Here is a 23,098-nt window from a genome sequence, read left to right on the forward strand (position 1 = left end):
TGTTTTATTATACAAGATGACAATGAATTTATATGCAACCAAAATTACACCTTCTGACATGGAGTCGAAGTCTTTTTTTCCATCCAAATGCAAGAAAATGGATGAAAATTGCAAAAAATAATCTTTATTTCATGTAAAATATGATTATATTTTTATTGGTGCTTATTTGTCTTCGTATAATTATTTTTAGCTAAGGTGTAAGCTTTCAAACTCGATTCACTTTCATTTTCAAGCGGACAGACAGGAGACTTGAGCTTCCAAAGGTTCCCATTACCAATTAGGAATGAGAGCTACATGCTTGGGCATATAGCTTTGTAGAAGGGAGAAATAGTGCACTGTGTCCTCATTCCACGCCATTTAATTGAAACACGAAAGTTATTATCTAGGGCATCCTCCCACTGGAGATTGATGTGGTAGCGTCGAACTTGGTTTTGTAAATTATATAAATAGTAATAATAATAATAATGATTTATTTGTCCAAAGATCAGGATGTTACAATAGTTACACCAATATAGGGCACGTCAAGTTAAACATGCAGTGTTCAATAACAGCAAGTCACTTTTTAAACACTGCAAAAAACTCATCAATTAAGTAAAACATTTTTAATTTCGTATACCTTAGCAGACCCACCCAAATTGACCATGCCCCCTTTCAAATGCCTTTTTTGCACCATTGGAATTTCGACAACTGTGAGAATTTTTATCTTGAGTGTATACTTACTGGAGAAAAAGCTCCTTAAGTTTGTGCTCCAGATATTTCAATGGAATGTAAATTTCTACAAAATTCACCAATCTAGCAAAACATTCAGTCAGTCCCTTGCAATACGTCAATTATAATCATATCATATCCTTTCATTTTTAGCTATGATTTTATTTTATCAGTATCTCAGCTCTTAAATTCAGGCTTTGATAGACTTTTGACTATCAGTATGAGCACATTATTATGGGTCACAGTACTTGGGGCTTGATTATGAGATCAGGCAATAAATTGCAACCCAGCTGGTAACATTTTATTGCCTTATGGCTGTTCAGAATAGTAATGAGTCACTGCGTGACTGAAAATTTTGTTAATGAAGAGTTCAGGTGGAATTTCAGTTGTGATTACTCCATTCAGAATACTGAATTGCGATGTGTAGTAGTCCTCAAGTTAACAACTGTTTCCAATATTTTGGCAAATAGGTGGGTCATGATTTTATTCAGAACAGCAGCCTTAGCCTTATTTGAAAAAGTGAGAACTCAATCATTTCATGTATGTTATTAATATCCTGTCATTTAATTAGTTTGACAGAATTATCAGACTTCATAACTGCAGCCGATGAAAATCTTTTGCAACCAGTAGCAGAAGGAGATTATGACACTCTGGTTGCAATCATGAATTACTTACGCCAAGTAAAGGTATGTTGTAGCTTTTAGTTATTTTATATCTCCACCCTTTTAAGTTAAATGTAGGGATGAGCTGAGAAAGCATTGGCTTGTGAATGGAACAGGATAAATTTTTATGATAAGAATTGGTAAAGAAATATTTTTACCAATGAGGAAGTTATTCAAGTAGCTTCAGCTTGTTTATGCCTGTTTTAGTGCAAAGAATGATTTAGGGTCATTCCATTTCAAATCACCCAATATGAGTAAAATTTGTTGCTCGACATTTTTAATCTTCCTGATTTTTTTTACCATTGGTTCCCTACAAGTAGACGATCACAAAACCCCATTTTAAAAAAAATTTGCAAGCCATACTTTTTTTTGGGAGCTATATTTAAAAGGGCGGCTGGGCAAATTTTGATGAAAAACATGGTTTGCATAAAGTTTAATTTCGAAGCTATTTTAAAAGATATCAGAATAATTTAAGAACCAGTGTGTTTATCATGAAAATAACTCTTGGAAACCATGTTTTTAATTTTTCTATCATAAAAGACAGTTAGTCAAAATCTTTCTGCAAAAACTCAGGAAAAATTTGTCAATGCTAACTTTTTAATGCCATAAATTTTGATGAAGGAAACGAGACTCACCAATAAAATATTAATTCTGAGTTGAATACTTAAAAAACTGCTTGCAGTTTAAGTTTTAGCACTGAGAATGCACTCTATTTTATTCTAGAGCTTGTCAAACAATGAGGAAAGTCTTTTAGCATCGATTTTCACAGGTCAATGTCTAAAAAGGTACTGAAGGTAAACAAGTGAAAATTTTACAGAATGTTCTTTGTACATATAAATATCTCACAAAAAATTATGACTGAGATTCTACTACTTTTAGAGTAGTGGAGCAGTGAATTTTAATAAAAATGCAACCACTTTACACGCTACTGCAGTGCAAACAAAGGCTCGTGGGGTGCAAGTTAGCACACAGGGACTTGATTAAATAATTACTCAAACAATAAGTTTTGTTTAAACCATGAAAATTACATTTATAATGAGAATTATAGAAATTATTATTCTATATATATTATAGAAATATTTTGCGTGGTCTGCATCATGACCACCATCTGTTGTAACCATTTTGTTCTGCAGCTTACTCCCGCAAGTGCGTAATGTTTTCCTGCATTGATCGTTTGATGATCGCTATCCCGACGTATAATTTATATAATAATAAATGTAGGTATTTTGTTTTGAATTTTTTTCTGTGAAGCAGTGCATTTCTGTCTAATTGTCTCCCTTTTTGCCCAAAGATTTGTTTTTTGAAATTGATCACATGGTAAATAAAACTGACAATTTTTTCAGATTATAAGGGTATTAATAAATTTGTAACTTTCACATAGATTCAGCGAAACTGGTGATGCATAATTTTTTATTCAGGAGCGTGTTGCTGCTGCTGATGATCCTTTTGAACCTCTGAAAGAAACTATTAACTTGCTGAAGTCTTATGATCAAGAATTACCCGAGGAAGTCTATGTTCTGCTGCAGGTTTGTTCTTTTTCTTTCAATTTACAATTTGTAGAATATTTTTCTTATTCTTTTTTTGTGTCTATTTATTCTCTGAATGGATGAAGAAAAATGAAATGCTGATCACGTCATGTATGGTCACATTATTCTTCTGTTGATGGCCATAGCCATCGTAAAATACTCTTTATGACTTTGCAATGTTCACAGCAAATTTCTGCCATTAACACATTCAGTGTGGAGCACGTCAATTGACATGCTCTGCCGGTCGGGCGGGGAACCCTTTCTCCACCTCCGTACGTGACAAATATCCACTTCCAAGTCTTCCGATCATGCGTATGGCCTTCAGCAAGCTTCCGTCTTTCAAATTGTGAGTGCCATTTGTAAAAAGCAGTATTCGAACGGAAGTTATGGTGCAGAAACCTCCTCCTATTTTCCTTTCTTATTTTAACGGCCGATTTTGACGACTTAAATGAAAATCGGGCCTGCATTGAATGTGTTAATACCACACAAAAGCTGTAATATCTCAAAGCAACATCTCCAGACTCACGAAAACCTTAGAAGTCTAGCAATTATTCTTGAATTTTCAAAACCAGGAAATTTTGGGTTAATAATGCAGAATTTTCTGGGTAAAATCATGCATTTTTACAGCTATCATAATTTTGGCCTTTGAGTGGAAAAACTTATAAATGCATGGGGCAAATATGAATAAATATGACCGATGAAGGGATATGCTATGAACTAACCTCTCAGTTCTACGTTCAATGCATATGAAGCTGCAAATTCACTCGCTCACTAACTTGTTGATGTAAATTACCAATTGTGAAAGCTGTGAATTTGAGCTTTTGTAAACCAAAATTTAAACAAAATCCATCAGGAGGAAGTATCTAAAATCGCTGAAAAGTTGATTTGTTCTCAAAGTATATAAATTTTAATTAACTCAAAGCTCTCATGGGTGAATATGTCCTTGGTCTGTGGACTAATCAAAAGGGACTAGATTTTTTGTAAAAAGTCTCTGCCATCAAAAATCTATTATTGGAACGAATTGATTTGTCCATGGCTTTGTACACCACTTTGTTCCATCTGTGAGGGGCAAAGCATAACAGACATCCACCTATCCACTGTCTGTCAGGAAATTTCAAATGTTTAATTTGATGGATATAATTGTTGCAGCAAAAATGGCTTTTCGGTTGTATTCTGAAATTTTCTGTTCAGTGAGAAAACTGCCGTTTGTGGGGGAAATGACGATAAAATATATTTTTTAATTTACCTCCATGAAGAAATCTCTTTTTTATGGGGACCTGGACTCATATCATGACATGACATGATTCATCATAAGAGTCTCTTATGTTGGACACTCCCCTTCCTCTTTGGGCTTGAACTCCCTATTCCACTGGTGGGGATGGAAGGCCCTCCCTCAAAGCTCAAAAGTGATTCTTGTTCTGCATTGTGGGGTCCTGGTTGACGGCTTAACGTTGGGACTTGTGCTCTTGGGCACTGACTTCGTTCATTCCATGATTGTAGTTTGATAATGGCTTCCTTATTTATTATGAGTTGTTCTGAGTTGAATACCTGCTGAAAATATCAATGACTAATTGAACTTTGTGTTTATTACGGGACATTCTTTGTGGGCAAAGATTATTTTTCATCTTCTTATTTGATTTGCAGACTCTACCTGAAAAGTGGCTGAATACGAAGAAAATTGCTATAGCTGTCAAAGGTCAGGTTGCTCCCTTGCAAGCTATTGAAGTTGGACATATCAGAAAGAGAATAATGTCTTTCGACCTGAGACAGCAGAAGCTTCGAGAAGTTTTCAGGAAATCGGATATATTTAAGTATGTTTATATTTTCATTGAGACAATAGATTATTGGAAAGTACTTTTTCTTGAATGAAATGTGTACCTTTTCGAAAGAAAATTTTTATTTACCCTATTTTGTGGTATTGAGAACTTAAAACATGTAGCTGTAGGTCATGGTGTAACTCTCAAGAGCATTCAATGAAAAAAAGAAACCTAGATTGATCTTGCCAAGTGCTTCAAATTGAACTTTTGAGGAGGACTTATAAACCTATATGTAGAGGGTTACAACATTTTTATTTAAGTTATACATTGGAAGTTTGATGAAGTGAGTGCAGCATGTAGCAAGAATTGGGTTATAATGAGTGATTGGTAGTCTACCATCAGCAGGCTCATTATATAAATATAGAAAATAATAAATATAGCTGGGCCAAACAGTCCCTGTTACAGTATGGGTTAAGTATTATGAGGTGTATCTCTTTATGTTTTCGTAACATTGCACAACCAGTTAACTTGAAAATAAACAGGGGTCACCCATTTTACTGGTGACAGTGGAAATATAACTCTGAAAACAGCACCTCAATTATGTAAATGTGACAGCGACGATGGCGATAGATGACCATCATGTTTTCCTATCACGTTCCGCTGTATCATGCGATCATGTAAGCCGCTGTTATCACGCTTATCATATAGGTACGAGCGCTTGAGGTTGGTATCATTGGGAAATCTGAAGAGCCAATGAAATCCTTCGACACATCTCTGTCCGAGAATGCGTCGTCTGCGAAGTCTTTGAAATAACAATAACAAACAACGAAAACATAAAATGGAGACAGTTCAAGGCTAAGTACTTCACTTTGCCAATAGGTAATATTATGATAAAGTACTCTTATTATGGTAAAGTTATGGGGAAAGTTTAGTATTACTTTTCGATGTGTGATAACGTAATCTATTATGCTTATGCTCGCCGGGAGATGCTGCAGGCATTATATTTGCTATATCGTAGAGAATGGTTGAAAAGTCGTGACCTTGGATTGAAACTAATTAATGTTGAAATGATAATGGAAGTGTAATCGTGCCAGCGATTTGAGTGTATGTAGTTAATAGTTGATTTATGGTGATTAAAAAATCAAAAAGGAGTTTAACGATGTTGATATATTGGAGAACGTACTTGTCACATGTTGATAATTAAACTTCGATATAAAGTAATCGACGTTTAAATCACAGATACTTCAATTAGCAGTACTTTCCAATTTGCTGTGTGAAAATAAAGCTGCTCAATCGAATTCACTACCATACGCATATAACAATTGAACAACGTGTACAACTAATAATGTCAAGAGAGCACTTCAGTAGAAATAATTAAGAATGTTATTGGTTTTTACTCAATTATAGGGCATTTTAAAATTAAATAAACAATAATATTTTGCTAATATTTGAATTTCGTGCTCGTTTTTTTGTCGGCATATGCTTGTCACCATCGTTTTCGAATGTGATAGGCCGATGACGCTCGCAGCGTGATAAAGAGTGCGATCACGGTTTCATAATCGCCGCTATCACCTTCCGTCGTGGGAATCACGTTGCCCGTGGCAACGACATCGCTCTCACCCTTCTCACAGTTACATAATCAGGGTGCAGGGGTATGATGTTTATTTTGTCAGCAATTAGTCGTCTTAAGCATGAAAAATACAAAACATGGAACTCCACCAATTAAATCGCTCAACACTAGCCAACTGAATGATTACCCAGCAGGTGGGTATGGAGTCTCAAAGGAAGATCTGTAGCAATAAGGCCGGCAAGGCTTCTTGCAGGGAAAAGACTCCATCTGTGCAGGAGGCTGACTATCATTGATGGGGGTGTGTGGAGAGCACTCCAAGGCCGTGAACTGAACTGATTAACGCTGTGCTAGAGCTTGGCTGAGATCTTGATACAAACTATTGTGTTTTCTAGCAGTGTAATTTGTTAACTACGAGACAAAATGGAAGATGTGCCATGTCTACCCGATGAATAGTTCGAGAATTCCTTTTGTATTGATAACTTGCCTATGGTATGCCATCCTATGTTTTTTTAGGGATGGTCAGATTGGATACCTCGGATCCAAAATATCCCCGGATATTGCCCTTCACAGGATACTTTGGATCCAAATTTGCTGAAGGCATCAGATCTGGATCTGGAATTTTAAATTAATGCTTCGTTGAATGCAGTGTCCCATGAGAGGGAGTGGAAAGAGTTCCGATCCTCTCATTGTATGTGCTGTTGCACTGCGATACTTGTCCCACTCATGAACTTCTTTTTTTAAAGCTCTCGTAAGAGATATGCAACGGAATTTCAGCCGTGGAAAATTTTATTACAAAATACGACTGGCACATAGTGTGACTCCTCCCAAGAGATTGAACTACCATCGGGGAATCCCAGTACCATAGGATAATCATCACATCAATCTTAACTATGTCGCATATTTCAAAAAAACCATCCTTGGACGTCCATCAGCCCATGCCTCCAATGTTTTCTTTTCCTTTCCGAGACCACAAAGACCATAAATCATAATCTTTGAAGGAAAATATCTAGTTACACGAGAACAATTGAAACATGTTTCATCTGTGCCCCATCTCACCCACTGACCTTTTTCGTCCTACTTACTTCAATTCTCCATTTCTGGAGGACAAATGCTAGTTGAGTGACTTACTGGGCACAATGATGTCTCAATAGCTTTCACCAATTGGATGATATGCCTGAGATTAAAAAAGAATTAGACCAAACGCAACACATTTCTGACAGTATATAGGTTTTTTGATCTCTAATTGATTGACAAAAAGTTTTTATAGTCAAAACAAGACTATACCAATATAGGAAATGTCCAAACAGCTCAATTTCTAAGAAAAAAGTGTAGCATTAGAACCCTCAAACAAGAAGAGACAGACTGGAAACGCCAGCTGCATATGTCACGTAGCTCGACCGGCTTCGCATTGAAGGCAATGACGTCACAAACTAGCGACTTGACTCCCTCATTCGTAGCCTCATTATGGAGATGGAGGGAGCACACTCATTCTCCTCCACCTCTCCTTCTTGTGTTTCTGCTGTCCACCCTTACCTCTCACTGACCGGTTGTCTCTTTCTGTTCCCGCACCTAGTCGCACTTGATGTCAGTGTTGTTCTAAACTTGATAATTGTCTTGCAGATTGCGCAGATGCAATTTAATTTAATGATATACTGATAAAAATGTCATTCATTTGGTATAAGCATTTTTAATGAGATAAGGAGAACTTGATGTAAGCCATGTGCAAGCACTGCAGAAAAATAGTAAAATGTACATGGCAATGTAAACAGCGTTCCTTTGATTGTATGTATCCAGAAGAAACCTGAACATGTAATTACTTCGTTTTATAGCAGGTCATTAAAAATGCATTTGGATCTGAAATTATCCGAAGATCCATCACCTGAAATCAGGTATCTGATCCAGATCCGGTTCGGAAATAAATCTTGGATCCGCCCATCCCTAGCTTTTAAAAATTCATTTACTCAGTGTTCTTCTCCAATTACCAGCAAATCATAGCCATATGTACCAATAGTGAGATTTTCAGATGAACAATATGAGGTTCAGTTACACACTCCTTCAATTTCAAGCCAATTAACAACACATCAATACATGAATTCCACTGTCCACCTGGTAGCTGTTTTCCATACAAGCTCTTTTTTTAATTTGCATGCAAAATCTTTAGTCATGATGTCACTCCTAGGGCAGTTCATAAAACAATAAAATGTTGGTTTTGCAAATCAGAGGTTCATTTTAACTGCTTCCCCTACTCATATGATTGGAAGCATGTGAGTAGTTCTTAAAATGGTGTTTTTTCATTAATTAGAGGTTGGTAAATGGAAGGTTCTACTGTTATGGTTTGTATTCTGTGTTGATTTGAAGAGCACTTTCGTTACTCATTGTTTTTATATTAATGCCTTAACTGGTTAGCAGCATCTTGGAATCACATTGTTAGCTTTCTAATTCGAGGCTTAGCACTGGTAAATAATATGCATAAATTTTATGGTAACTTTTTGACTAGCATGAATGCAACAAATGGGACACACTCCTTCACAGTGTCTTAAATTTAACTAAGCTCTTTAAGTTTGAAAATAACATGATAATTTTGCAGCTAATTGTGTTGTTCCATTGGTGCTTTCCCGTGAATGAAATGTTTTCAATAATAATGTTTAAAATTGACATTTTTTCCACATTTTAACCATCTTGTCCATCAGTCTCTGATAAGATAAAGTCTACCATGTTGTCTTTCAGTGTGAAGTCTTAAGTACTCCTTTATTGATAATCTTCATCATTAAATTGTTTTTCAGGTTTGGTTGCCCAAATCCGTATCGTCAATTGGACCGAATACAGAATTTAATATTATCATATGAAAATGAAATGAATAAAATAATGGAGTCAGCATCTCTTTTTGAAGTTGTTGTACCAGAGTTCAAGCAGTTGTTTCAATGCAGAAAGGAAATAGTTCTGTTAAAGGTACTAGTCATATATGTTGGCATTATTGTTTCACTGTACATTTATTATATTTTGAAAGTTAGCTTTTCTTTTTCCTAAATTTAAAAAAAAGTTAAAACAGGCGTATTTTGATTGGTAATACTCCTTTCATGTGGGGCATACTCCCGATTATCCGGGCTAATGATGGGGGGAGGCAGCACAAATAATCGGAAAACACAAATAATCCAAACTTTCACTTCAATATCATTTAATTTTCATAATTCATATAAATCAAATGTTTAAATATCATTTATGAACATCGTCTGTTATTTTAGATTGCTTTCCAGAATATTTAAGAGCATTTTTTTTTCCTGACCGCGATCTTTTTTGCGACAAAAACGTGATTATACTTGCATCCCTACTGCTCCATGTCATAACTGGTTTCCGAAAACCGCCCATCCGTGGCTGCAAGATCACGGATTCTGAAGAGTGGTTTCCACGAATGCTTCAAAACCACTGCGATGTCAGAAACTACACTGTCAGACACCACGCTGCGTAGTCGTGTCTCCCACAAGTTGTCCTGGATGTAACTGCTGCGGGATGCGGATCCGTGATCACTGAGCGCGATCTCGCACCGCGATGCTAGGAAAACAGGAACACGGAACTCCCATGAAGGCAACGGGCGCTAATAACATTTTTCCTAATTTACAATTGGTTAAACATTGAAGTATCTTTAAAAAAGAAACAAGTTTTTTCCCGTGGCTGATCGTCAACGTCTGCGGATTGTCAATACGGCAGATGTTCAAGCAGACTTGAAACATTCCTTGTCAGCAAGTAATTAGAATAATTCCATTTTACAAAGGGAATTCGAATAGAAATAATGAGTCTAGTGTAGCCTATCATTAAAATGCAAATATCCAGGTGCTTTTGCATCATTTTATATTTGTTTTTAAAGATCGCAGAAAAAATCAGAAAAGAGTAAAACTCATGCTTGGATAAGCCACAACACGGATAAACCACAGCCGGATAATCAGGAGTTTGTTGTTCATATTTGATGTTTCATTTCCAATGTTGCTTATCTTTGATTTTCAGCAATTGTGGGATTTCGTTGGCATTGTTGAAGCTTGCGTTGATGACTGGAAAACCACTCCTTGGAAGAAGATTGATGTGGAAAGTATGGATATTGAGTGTAAGAAGTTTGGGAAAGAAATTAGAGGTAAGACATCTTTAACTCTCAACTTGTATTTTGTGTTTACATTGTGGGCCTTCATGGTATAATGAATGATTATAATTATTGTTGTACTGATACCATGCAGATATACATACATACAAGGAGAGGTTTCCATCCCATCCTTTAATTACCTATAACTTGAGTTTTAGCTGAAATTCACTGATGATATATTCATCATGTGATACCTGTTAAGTTCAAGGTAAAACAAATTTAGAGCGGAGTGAATATAACCAAGTTGAGGGGCCATAAGGTTACTCGGCTATATGTGGGTCTAGTGGTGCAGCTAGGAATTAAGTCTAGGGGGGTTTTGGGCGCAGCTAATACTGAAGGATCTGGGGGGTATGGAATAACCGCCAGGGTAAGTGGGAGGTGCTGGGGCCCTCCCCCAGAAAATATTTAGGATAAATTGTTCAAAATGATGAGTTTTACGTCTATGTGAATAGTTTTATGTTTTGTTTGCGAGTGTTCCATCACTCTGACATCAGTTAAAAAAATTTGTCACATTAAGATATTTTTATATAAAAAATTCTCTTGAGCTCTTGGGGGTGGGGGGATGTTTATCCCAGAAAATCCACCACTGGATGGGTCCATTATCTTGAACTTTGAACCAATCTTACTGTGGTAATTACAGTAGACTCTCGTTAATACAAACAACGTTGTTACGAAGCAATTCATTGGTCCGGACGAAAAGGCCTATCCAATCTAGAGTAAAAGAAACGTTATCACGAAGTTTTCATTATTATGAAATTACGAACCTCAGTCCCGGTCCCGGCGGTTACTAAATGAACTTTATTAGGGAGTGCCGTGAAATTGCAACGGCATTTAGGTGGATATACACTTCGCTACGTTATCATCATTGATCTTCGTTTAAGTTCTCTTCTTGTACTGTGTCCAATAGGGTAAATTTTGGTTAGAACCTTTCTTCAGTAGGAGATACTTCAATATGCACTCAACATCATATAATAAGCTTCGTTCCTGTGGAATTATGGTTACCCACTCATTAATGCTCGTAAATTGGACGTACAGTTAACCCTCTTCCTACATACATTGGATTTATGAAATTTCAGAGGTACAAATATTCGAAAAATTCAAGTGCGCCTGAAATTTCAAATTTTGTGCCTTCAGAGTTTGTCGATGTGACACTACGTGGCGTAGAGGAACTCACACTTTAGGCATAATCTGAACAAAGTATCATTTACTCGGGTGTGAAGTCAGGAACTGTTCAGTGTTTCGCCCATTCTTTCTTCCCGTGGGGAACGATTTTTTTTGGCTCTGGCTACATTACAAGCTTTTTACAAGTTACAATCAGTTCATCACAATCATGAGTTAACGCAAGATTGTGATGCAGTATTAAAGTCCGCAGGATAACCACTCTCCTGGATGCCTTGCATAGGTTTATTTGTCGCCCTCTTTTCAAGAAACTCTCCATTCTCCCAATTCCGTGTGTTTACATGTTGAGTGCAATCATCTGTGCTAAACGCAATCTTGGTCTGTATGCTACCAACGATAGTATTCACGACCACTACACCAGGATCTCTAGCAATTTACATGTAAAGTTCATCAGAACCAGTAAAACCAGCCTTTTCCCCCCTTAACATGGGCCTACTACTATACAACAAGCTTCCTAGAAACATTAAGAGCTTGGAAAAAATGTCTACTTTTAAATTTAAGGTGAAGGAGTTCTTTTTGACACATTTATTTTATTCTATTGATGAATATTTAACTATGTAAATATGTTCTGTATGAGTAATGTTTATAATTATTTCCTTAAATGTCTTTTTTTGTAACTAAACATTGACGTGCCATATATCATGGAACATGTATGTACCAAGATCTCCAGGCAAATAAATATTATTATTATTATTATCAAGTAACAAGCAAGGTCTCACAACTTTACGGAACTTTACCTCTGATATTAATTTCACATCCACCTAGCTAGCCCAAAGACAGAAGGAGGCAGGCACAAGTCTTGTAGGGACAATGAACAGAATGCGACAAAAATACCCGAAATTGTAAAAATCACATTTTTAGTTGTATGACTCCAAACTTCTCAAGAAGGATGGTATGACTTTGACAATATATCTGGGGAAAGTTAAAAAAAAATGTGTTGGTCTTGGGTACTCTACACCCTTCAATTGATATTTTGCCAAGAACTCCCCAAGTCAGTAAAGTTTTACAACACAACAAAATGTGGCGTTGATGCAGTGGACTCTGAAAATTCTCCAAAAGATCAGCCAGAAGGCGTTGGCCACTGCATGTTTTCAAAAGTATTCTAGATCTATGCAGCATTAATGCGTGGATTCTCTATAAAGAAGTTATAAAAGAGACAATTTCAAGAAGAAACTTTCTATTAGCTCAGATCTGTTTACACAACATTTCGTCCAAGTACCCAGATCCTAAATAGTGATTCCGAAGACAATTAGGGGTAAAGGAATTACAGAAACGCAGACAGTGTCATTTAAAAAAAAATGTAGCAATAAAACAAAACAGCGTGGTAAACGGTGTGAGAAGCCCATACGCGGCAAACAGCAAAAATATTAAATTCCTAAATTTGTAGGGTGTTCTCAAAGATAAATAGTAAATTTATATACTAAATAATTACATGTACATTAATAATATAATTTAAAAAGGTCGCTTATAATTTTCCTCATTTATATCGTATATGTAAACCACTATAAGCACCAGTTATGTATACTCATAGATTTTTGGCTATATTTCAAAGTGTATCGTAAATAATAAGTTACTAGAGGTTAATCAAAGACATTATTTTTTAAATTAGTGAAGTCAATGCAACATAAATCTTTAATAAGGACAAATACTGGTCTATAAAAACCCCATGTACTCTAATTATTCAATCAAAAATGAAGCCTCAGCAGAAACTTTGCAGCAGTCAAAGTGACCGCTGTGGCAGTTGGAGGTAGCGGTATTGGTCCGGCACTTCTAGTGGTAAACACTTGTTATCTTCCTTTATTTTAGGATTCGATAAGGAAATAAAGAGTTGGGATCTGTATCTGAATTTGGATGCTCTGGTGAAAAACATGCTTACATCATTACGAGCTGTGGCTGAGCTGCAGAACCCAGCAATTAGAGACCGACATTGGGCGCAGCTGATGGAGGCAACAAAGGTTTGTCCATGGATCATCTTAATATTTGATTAAACAATATGAATGGGTAGTTGATGATTGTACATGTGAGGCATATTCTGTTAAATTGTGGTATGTATCTTTGTCAATGCTTCTAATCAAAGTAATTATGTGTCTGCATTGGAAATTCCCACTGGTTTCATAGGGAATTTTAAGGTATGCCATATTAATCAACTACTCTATTGAGAGTTTGCATGCCAAATAATGTTAATACATTGGTGCAACCACCATGTTGATTTCATATTGGTATTGTATTTGTATATTACAAATTATGGTATCCCTATATTTTTAGGCTACATGATGTTTATTATTGCTATTGCTGTTTATCTGTAGTCTTTTCATATTACCTTTGATGTGTTTTCTAGTGACAAATCCATGAATTTTTTTTCTGATAATGGCAAGAGTTTGTTCCATATTAATTCAGTCTTTTTCCAGTGAAGTTAGAATTCCTCAAATTATAATGAAAATGTGAAGTTAATTTGGTTAGTTATCAATTATCCATTCAAGTTAAAAGCTTTATTAACTCAAATTTGCAATTTTACTGCAGTGTTATCTGCAGTGGTACCTTGATCTATTGTTCCCACATTTATAATTTTCCTCCATCCATTGTTTGCCGTGTCTGGTCCCTAATAAAATTCTTAATAGGCAATGTAAGTTTTTCCCTTATATATTGTTACCCAAAGTATCGTTTTCCTGCATTGATCGTTTCAAGATTATGGTCCCAATGTATTTTTTTCCTGCATCCATCATTAGACAAAAATGAATTGAAGTATTTACAATGTGCCATTTATGGCTAATAAAGACAGGCATATAGTTAGGATCTTCCTCAAGAGATGGAACTACATAGGGAGAAGCTTGGTGCCGTAGGATACTAACCACCTACTACTACTAGGTTGCACATTTCCCAAAATCTGCCCTTCAATCAGCCCTTGGCCCCACCTCTGATGCTTTCCTCCTGTCAGTGACCAACCAAAAGGCCCCAGATCATGGCTCAACCAGGTTTCATGGTACGGAAACCATAAATTATTGGCTTTGAAAGAATATATCAAGCTATACGAGAATAATAGAAACGTGTTTCATTGCTACCCCTTTCTCACCCAATGACCTTTTTAAGCTTACCTGCTTCAAAGCTCTCCGTTTCTGGAGGTCAACTGCCACATGAATCGCCTGTTGACCCAAAAGGTGACTAGCAAAGACTTTCAGCAATTAGTATTATGCCTATACTGGATTGAAATATTAGTAATATGCATGAGATTAAAGAAAAATGAGACCAAACACCATGTATTTCTGACATTATTTACGCATTGTAAGCAAGGAAATTGTTGGAAAAATATGACATAGATTTAGAATTCTGGCGAAACTCTATATCCTCACAGTCGAGCTTCTTGGAAGTTGATCTGGCATTTTTTCCAAAAACAGAATATCAGGTTATTATTTAGGAATTATGCTATAAATCTCACTTGTCAGAGTCACTGACGAAGGGATGTCCTTTCAGGATATTTTGTTACTCCCTGCCAGCCATTCAAATTCATCTGATATCTGGTGCTACAATAATTGGAAATTAGTGGCTAAGGCCACTTTTAGGTGCCATGCTTGCAAATAACCATAGGTCTCTATGAATGCCTTCAAACGAGTCGAATCGTGCCGTTGATGGCATGCCACTGAGGACTGCTGCCGTGGTGTCCACAGCATCCATTTCAATCCAGCATGGCGCTGTGCCATCTATGGTGTAAAATTCACACAGTCAATTCACTTGAGGCCGCTTTCAGACGGGTCAACTCATTGCTGACTTCTTGAAGACAACTATGGTTGACTTCAAAGTGGGGAGTGTCTTTAGTGTGGCTTTGAATTAAGTCAGGTTTCAATTTTATTAGTTTTCTTTATTAGTCTTCGGCCCTTGCCCCTTCCGAAGAAGCTAGTGAGAACTGTAAAAGATGGACTGAAAATAATTGAAGAAGAAAAGAATCCAGGGGAAAAGCTTGTAAATATTGCAAAATGACTCGGGTTGTCAACTAGCACATGTCGGAATGAGTGGGGGTAGAGCGAGCTACCTGGTGAAAACAAGAAGTCAGATGAAGCCGAGGATCAGGTGGACGTGCCACTGCCAATTAACCCACACATGTTCATGCTTTAAACAAATGCCTCAATTATATTAAAAATATACCTATTAGAAAGGAACATTTCAGATAGTGGACTATTTTTGGCCCATATGATCCATCCCACAGCCAATCACTGCACTGGCAAAAACGGTTGTTTTATGTCATAAAACGTGCTCATTGCTCTTGAAAATATGTATGTATTTGAAATGGTGTTTGATAAATAAAGATTTTTACATCAGACAGAAATCCATGGTAGCAGTGAAAATGCCGAGATGGCATGCAAACATTTTTTAGTGAGGTTTCGTGTTCCCATAGTATGAAGACGTGGTTGGGGATTGTGGGTGAGTGGGGGAGGGTTCGCTGGGAGGGTCGTGTGTCGGGCAAGTGGTTGTGGGATGTGGGTCGGTTGGGGAGAGGGGGGGAAAATGTGTTGTGGGTGTGGTTCTTTGCCGATGGCTGGCGTGCGCGAAATAACGAGAGCTTACTGCACAGATTAGGAGTATCACAGAAAATGTAATGCGATAAAAAAACAAGGAAAAATGCACAGAAATACATGAAATTATGGACAATCATCTTTACTTTAAGTACACTACTGGCCTGTGAAAAGAACGAAAATCGATCTGCTTTTTTCCAAAACAAATGACAATTAGAGAAATAAAAAAAATGGAATAAGAATCTTCACTTCTAATTAGTCTTTGGCGTGAATACAAAAAAATGAAGTGACAACACCAGCATTAATCTTAAACACTATACAAAAATACAGTCTGTCCGTAATACTAAAATACTCTCTCATTTACGGGGAAAACGGGAGGGCAAAAGGGGTAACAAAAAATGCAAGGGACAAATTTTACTGGGTTTACATTTCCACAGAACATGGGAATTTTCTTCTATTCCTGATTGGGGGCAAATGGAGATTTTTAAGAGAATCTTCTTAACTTTGGGGGGTGAACGTAATGTGGGATGATAGTTTTGCTTATAGGCTCTCCGGCTCTCGGTCTTGGATGGGGTATAACCTTCTCGGCTAGCTCCTGTCGGGGTTGCTGCACCTTTATTCACCGATGGTTGAGAGAATGGTCAATGCAGGACGACATGGGGTGACCTTCTTCCTCGTGGCGCGGGAAATCTACCATTCTTTTCTCCTGTTTCCACTTTTTCACCACTCGGTCCAACCTCCGCATTTCTCTCCTCTCTCTCTATCTCTCGTCCACGTATCGGGCAAGACGCCTCAGTAATCCGGCACAGCCTTCGGCCACAATACGAGGTCAGTGTTGATGTATGTCCTGAAGCTGGAGTACGTCCGGATTTTATATCCCAAAGAGAGTTGGTTTTCTGAGGTTGGGGCAGGTGGGGGGAACCTGGGAAGAGGCTGGTTTCTTTCGGGTCCTCACTATAAGGGCGTAGGGGTTTTGCTGAAGTATGTTCTCTGTTTGTAGGGGGAGGGGGTGTAGATTGCATCACCCACCATTCGCTGCACACAGGCGTTGCTTGGAGGATGGGATGGGGAAGACGTGGACTTTTCACTTGGTACGTACACAAATGGAAAAACCCCGGAATCTGGAAGCATTGAGTTGTGGGGAGGGGAGGGGAAACATGTAACACACGAGTCCATTCATGCTTCACTGTTCACACACACATTCAAACACGTTACATGACAATGCATAAGCTCTCCTTCCCTCGTGAACGCACATTTCAAACTGATCATGCACCATGCCAAGCGGCATTGGTTACATTAGGAATTGAAAGAGATGATAGTCTAACCAAGAACATGCCCGATGAGTTTCCATAAATTCAAATATTCCTGTTACAGCTAAATTCTTCTATGAATCCTTTAAAGAATATCACAATAGCTTGCCAAAATCCTGCGTTACCTACTGCATAGGCAACCTAGTCAAACATTCCGGCATTAATCATTTTCCTGCATTTATCGATCTTTTTGTCCATCCCTTTGAAAAATGATAGATCGAGGTTCCACTGTATAAGCAGTTAATCTAATCTGTAAATTATCAAATGCTCAATTAAAATATTCATTACTTTTTAAGGCACTAATTTTATTTCATTCAAGGAAAAGGCGTTTTAACATTAGCAATTAGTCATTATATCATTGTGTCTGGTATTTGAAATGATATATTAATGAGTTAACCAGAAAGAAAACTAATTTTTTATGCATGAATTAATATTCATGTGAGATAAGAGGGCGTAGCATTTTCCAGCGTGTAAGCAGCAATATTTTTCAGTATGTGGCTGAAAAAGACCTAATTATGATGTGAATCCTATGGTGAACCAAAAAGGTGATTGGTTTTTAGAATGAATTCCTATTGAAGTGTGAAAATAAATTTAAATGAGAGCCTAGTAGAGAGAGTTGTTTTTCCGCGCGAGAATTTTGTCATCAGGTAAGGTACTTAGAAGCTCTACACTTTTGACGTTATTATTATCATCATTGCCATCTCTATAAATGGACCATCTGTCCCACTAAAAAACATGCAATGCCTGGTTTTATTGAGGTCGCAATTTACTTTAGTGGCTGCTTATATTTTGGGTGATGTGAAGGTTGACTACATTCAAAATTTGGTGATCATTCATTGTAAAACCATAATTTTCTTTTAATAAACTTTTTAATTTCATAAATGTAATGCTGAAAGGTGGTTAATCATTGACTATTGCAGAAACTGGCTTAGTTGCAGTGCTTTCTTTTCTCTAGGTTTTTGTCTCCTGATTCTGCCTCAATTTTTTAAAATTTTGAATTATTGGGCTCTGTTGGCAATGGTTGGTATATCCGATTTTGAAAAAACATTAGGGTCTGAGCTCCTTGTATAAGTTGACAACTTTCCCGTGTAGGGTAAATTTGAACTTGAAAGAAAGTCATTTTTCGGACCATCCTAAAGCCCACCCCACTCAAAAACCCCACTTGATGTGTGGTGTATTTCAAACCTGTATTTGATTAAAGGCATATGCTTTTCAGACAGCTAATATGGATCCTTGATACCCATGATACTGTGTGTGCATGTCAGTGAGGAGATGTCATCTCACAATTGAAAATATTTGTCTTATTTTTTTTAATTCTTAGAATTTTGAAATCTTGCATTGATTTTGAATTTTGATTTGAGCATCAGAATTTTGTATTCCTAGTTATGTGTACTATCATTTTTTTTAAAGATATTCAAAAAATTTAATAGAACAAATCAAGTTGCATGCGTGCAAATATGTTTTTTGTATTCCAGTGAATAATGATGAGATGGTGTCATATTGCAAAATAGTAGGCTCTCAAACCTAAGCTTTAACAAATATCAATCCATCCTTCTCCCCAAGGATGATTTTTTAAATTTATTATCTCTAATTTTGACATTTGTTTGGTCATGTAATATAGCCTAAGAAGGATATCCTTGTCGTGTTTGGTATGACAGTTTTGAAAGGAGGATGATTCAATAGTGATTCATGGAACTGGGCTTCTAAGTGTATGCTTTACAAATATCTTTCCTCAACTTTTTAAAGTAATATTCTGGACTTAGCAGCCTCTTCTGCTTTAGGTTCTGAAAGTGGATCATGTAGAAGAGAGTTCTTGCTGCTACTGCATTAGAATAGCAAAGGTGGATAAACTAACATGCTGTGTAATGTACAAAATGTCGTAGGAAACTGTTTTAAAGTTTAAAGCAATAAGTCAATGGTTTTGTTTATATTCCTTTTATTCTACTAGACTCATAAGAACAAGGTATATACAATATGTGACGCATTGTAGGTGAAGGATATGTGTGGATATTCTTTTAAATTTTTGAATGAACCTAGATTTCAGCTTACAGCAAAAGTGAAAGTATTATAAGTACCAAAACATCAATTTTCTTGATATGTCATTAGCAATCAATTCATTACATTCATGCTGCAGGAGGTTAATCAATTGCCCAAGTTTACCGTGAGTAGATAAGTAATAGATTTCAGATTGTTTATTTAAACACAAGTGCCTTAAAACTTTTTAAAGTGCACTTTGATGTAAATATTTGTATGCTCTGCTTTGTAGTGTAAAAATGATTTTATTTTTCAGTTATCACTGTCAGAGCTATCAACCTTTAAACTGGTGTAATATATTTATATTCCTCAGTACATTCCTATTTTCTTGGCATGCAATTGAAAGTTGTTGTATTATAGGTAGTCAGTTTTTCCCATATTTATATGAAGCAAGTCCTCTGTAGTGTGTAAGTTCTTTAGCTAGCTATTGTAGGCTATGTAATTGAAAGTGTACATCACTGTATGCCCATAACTAAACCCATCTCTCCTAGGAAATGATGGAGATGGTTCAAAGTTCACTCATTTATGTGAATTATAGATTGGTATTTTTAGAGTTTGGTTAAAGTTATCCCATTTAAATTGTGCATGCATGAATATATACTAGTTATAATTAACTTGCATTTTATCTTTGGTAGTGGAGGCTATTTGAAACGTTAACTTGGGTGACAGTTAGCAAAAAACACTTTTAAAGAAAAACTCTCTTTCTTCAACTTAGATGAGAAATTGGGCTATTCCATCATTGTTTTGCAATTTCTTCGGTGTCATGAACTCCAACAGTCGACCATCTATGGCATCAAGGGATATCTCCCAAAATATATCCGTTCTTCCCACATTCATGCATTTCATCTTATACTTTCTTTTATGAGACATCCAATCTTACTTCAATATATTACACTCTTAGCTCCTGCATTTGTTCTTAGTTTAGTCTTTTTAAGCTATTGGTAGTAAAGTAGATGACCGCAAAACATTTGCATGATCATAAAAATGGAAGGATATTTGCTTTGTTAGATGCCAGAGATGGTCCACAAAAGTTGTAAACAATGACTGTTATTAATTTTCCTCAATATAGGTCCCAAAAGATTTGAAGACGTTGAAGCATTCAATTTAAAAACTAAAGAGAAACTGTTAAATAATTCTTGTTGCCACTATTGACTTCGGTGTTTCTTGCCTGAATTCTTTTGTGCCATTAAGCTAATAGACCACCTGAGCTTCCAGAATTGAATTTTACTCAAATTCTTGGGGTCTTGTCAGAATAAATGAAGGACAAGCATTTCATATTCTTTTATACATTCTTTCTAATGAAAAACCCATGATATCAATAGTGCTATATTGTATGTAGGGATGCTGATAATAAATCTAAACATAAAACTCACTCACTCTGTGATTAGCCCGAAGTTTGGATTGTATAGGTGAGGTTAGAGCTCACCTGAGGTTATGCCACAGGCGATTAAATATCACACATTAAAGGTAGGAGGGCCAGTTCCTTACCCTGGGCCACCAGTACTTTGAGGATTTTGTTTGGGGATGTCGGAATTGTGAATGCAATGTGAATTGAAATGACTTCAAACAGAGCAATATTTGGATTCAGAGGTTTACCTGATTACCATATGTTGATTATTTCATTCCAACGTCACCGATACTCCTTGATTTTAACACATGTATTTAAATGGCTTTATACGAGATGGTTAATGAAGGCCTTTGCTGTGAAAATATTTAATTGAGACAATTCCCTGTCGTAAGTGATGAATTTTCAAGTAAACTGAATTTCATTCACAACTTTACATCAAAGCTAAGATATATCATAACATATAGACGTACCCAGGATTTTGAAATGGGGGTGTTTACTGGAGATTTTGGGGTCCTTCCGTAGTGTATGGAAAACACCACAAATGGGGGCCTTCCTTCGGAAAATATTGGGGTTTTTGATACTGAAAACATGATTTTTAGGACTCAAAAAATGTAATTTTGTATAGGTATTTATTGAGGCCATCTTACTTGTTTTTGGCACCTCTTTTCAAGGCTCAAGGGGGGTTGTGTAACCTGGAAATCCAACTCCTCCCCCTGTGGCTACACCACTGTCATAACAATGTAAACTAAGGGTTTAGTATAATTTATTTTGAGTACCACATTTTGGTATTGTGTGTTACAGAAACTTCATCAATCGCTTTCTCTATGATAATATTGAAAAATGATGCACACTTGGCTTACTCCTTTCATTGATTTTGCTTCTTTGCTGGGTCTAGATTTAATCACAGCTGCCTGGTTAAAATATAAGTTGTGGACAATTCTATGGTCATCATAGAACTCCCCAATGTCTTTCATGATTGCACGATTCCAATTGATCCATATCAAAATCCTTCTTCAAGACCATAAATGGGATGAATGCTGGTTTGTTCTCCATTCTCTGCTCTACAAGCAGCCCTTGTGCCAATAATGCTCCCCATGTGCCCTTGTCTTTTCCGAATCTAAATTGTTCTTCATCCATTTTTCCATTTCTTTCAAGCTTTCCTTTCTATTTTCTTGTTGATGATCCATATTAATATTTTCTATGCATTTGTTATTAGGCAGATGGAACTAAAATCTTCACACCTTACACCTCTCTTCTGCTGGGAATAGGAATGATGTCAGTCATTAGAACCCAGCCGGCACAAACCATCAAATTTCTTTTTGGCAGCTGGATGTCATCCAGATGCAAAGAGTATGAGTGCATCCTTTTATACAGATGCCATCCATATGCCGGTCACCGCCGAGGGGATGCGGAAGAGATGAACCGCCGCACTTAGAGAGATGCCGTGAGGATGAGGATGCACGAAAGTGCTGCCATCTAACGGTGGAAAATTGAACTCGGTCATACTAGTATTCCTATATTGCTTGTCAGGTTCTCTTTATCTCGTGATTGTTTTACACTACTCGGGATAAATCAGAGCATGTTTTATTTCATGAATATAACTTTAATGACTCAGCATAAAACAAGAGACAGGCGAACACAGGAATACAGGCGTACACAAGACAACATATGAGAACTTCAGTACAACATTGCTATCCATCGGAGTCCAAAACAAACGCAAGAGTTCAAATCCAGGAAAGTAGAGGCCAATGAGTGCGCGAGGGTCGATACCGGGAGATTAGACAAAATTGCTGCAATGGTCAGAATAAAAAAATATCACTATAAAACACGCCCAACACAACACTCAATCTACGAGGTACAACATCGCTATCCATCGCAGTACAAAACAAACGCAGATTTCAAATCCAGGAGAGTACAGGCCAATGAGTGAGCGAGGGTCGACACCGGGAGATTAGTCAAAATTGCTGCAATGGTCAGAATTAAAAAATATCACTATAAAACATGCCCAACACAACACTCTATCTACGAGGCTCCAACACATCGAGATAGGGAAAGATGGCTACAAGACGACAAGTCCATACCTACTGCTGTAGTCATTGGTAGTTCCGTATGTTCGTGAAAATCTTGAATACAATGAATAATTATAATAATAATAGTTCTTAAAATTTTATAATAATTAATGCGAGGACTTGCAGATATTTTTAAGTATTAAACCACATCATGAAAAATATGGCATTCATAGGCGCAACTAGCAAAGGATGGCAGAAGGATATTTGGTACCTAGCGCATTCTGTCACGCATTGCATCCACTTCACATATAGATGCGGTATGGGCTGTGCCGGCTGGGAAGTCATTAGAAAATAATTAATC

At 36.8% G+C, this 23,098-nt stretch overlaps 1 protein-coding gene across 1 annotated transcript in view; it reads left to right on the top strand.

Moving 5' to 3' along the window:
• The window catches only part of LOC124159740 (dynein beta chain, ciliary-like), a 255,329-nt gene that overhangs the window by 92,651 nt on the left and 139,580 nt on the right, over positions 1-23,098 (top strand). Inside the window, exons 25-30 of the mRNA XM_046535651.1 lie at positions 1,280-1,394; positions 2,789-2,896; positions 4,541-4,707; positions 9,007-9,172; positions 10,223-10,346; positions 13,338-13,486. Of these exons, the coding sequence (XP_046391607.1) occupies positions 1,280-1,394; positions 2,789-2,896; positions 4,541-4,707; positions 9,007-9,172; positions 10,223-10,346; positions 13,338-13,486 (829 nt within the window). The remainder of the gene's footprint in view (positions 1-1,279; positions 1,395-2,788; positions 2,897-4,540; positions 4,708-9,006; positions 9,173-10,222; positions 10,347-13,337; positions 13,487-23,098) is intronic.

This window comes from Ischnura elegans, chromosome 5 (genome assembly GCF_921293095.1).
Source record: "Ischnura elegans chromosome 5, ioIscEleg1.1, whole genome shotgun sequence".
NCBI classification, from domain to species: domain Eukaryota; kingdom Metazoa; phylum Arthropoda; class Insecta; order Odonata; family Coenagrionidae; genus Ischnura; species Ischnura elegans.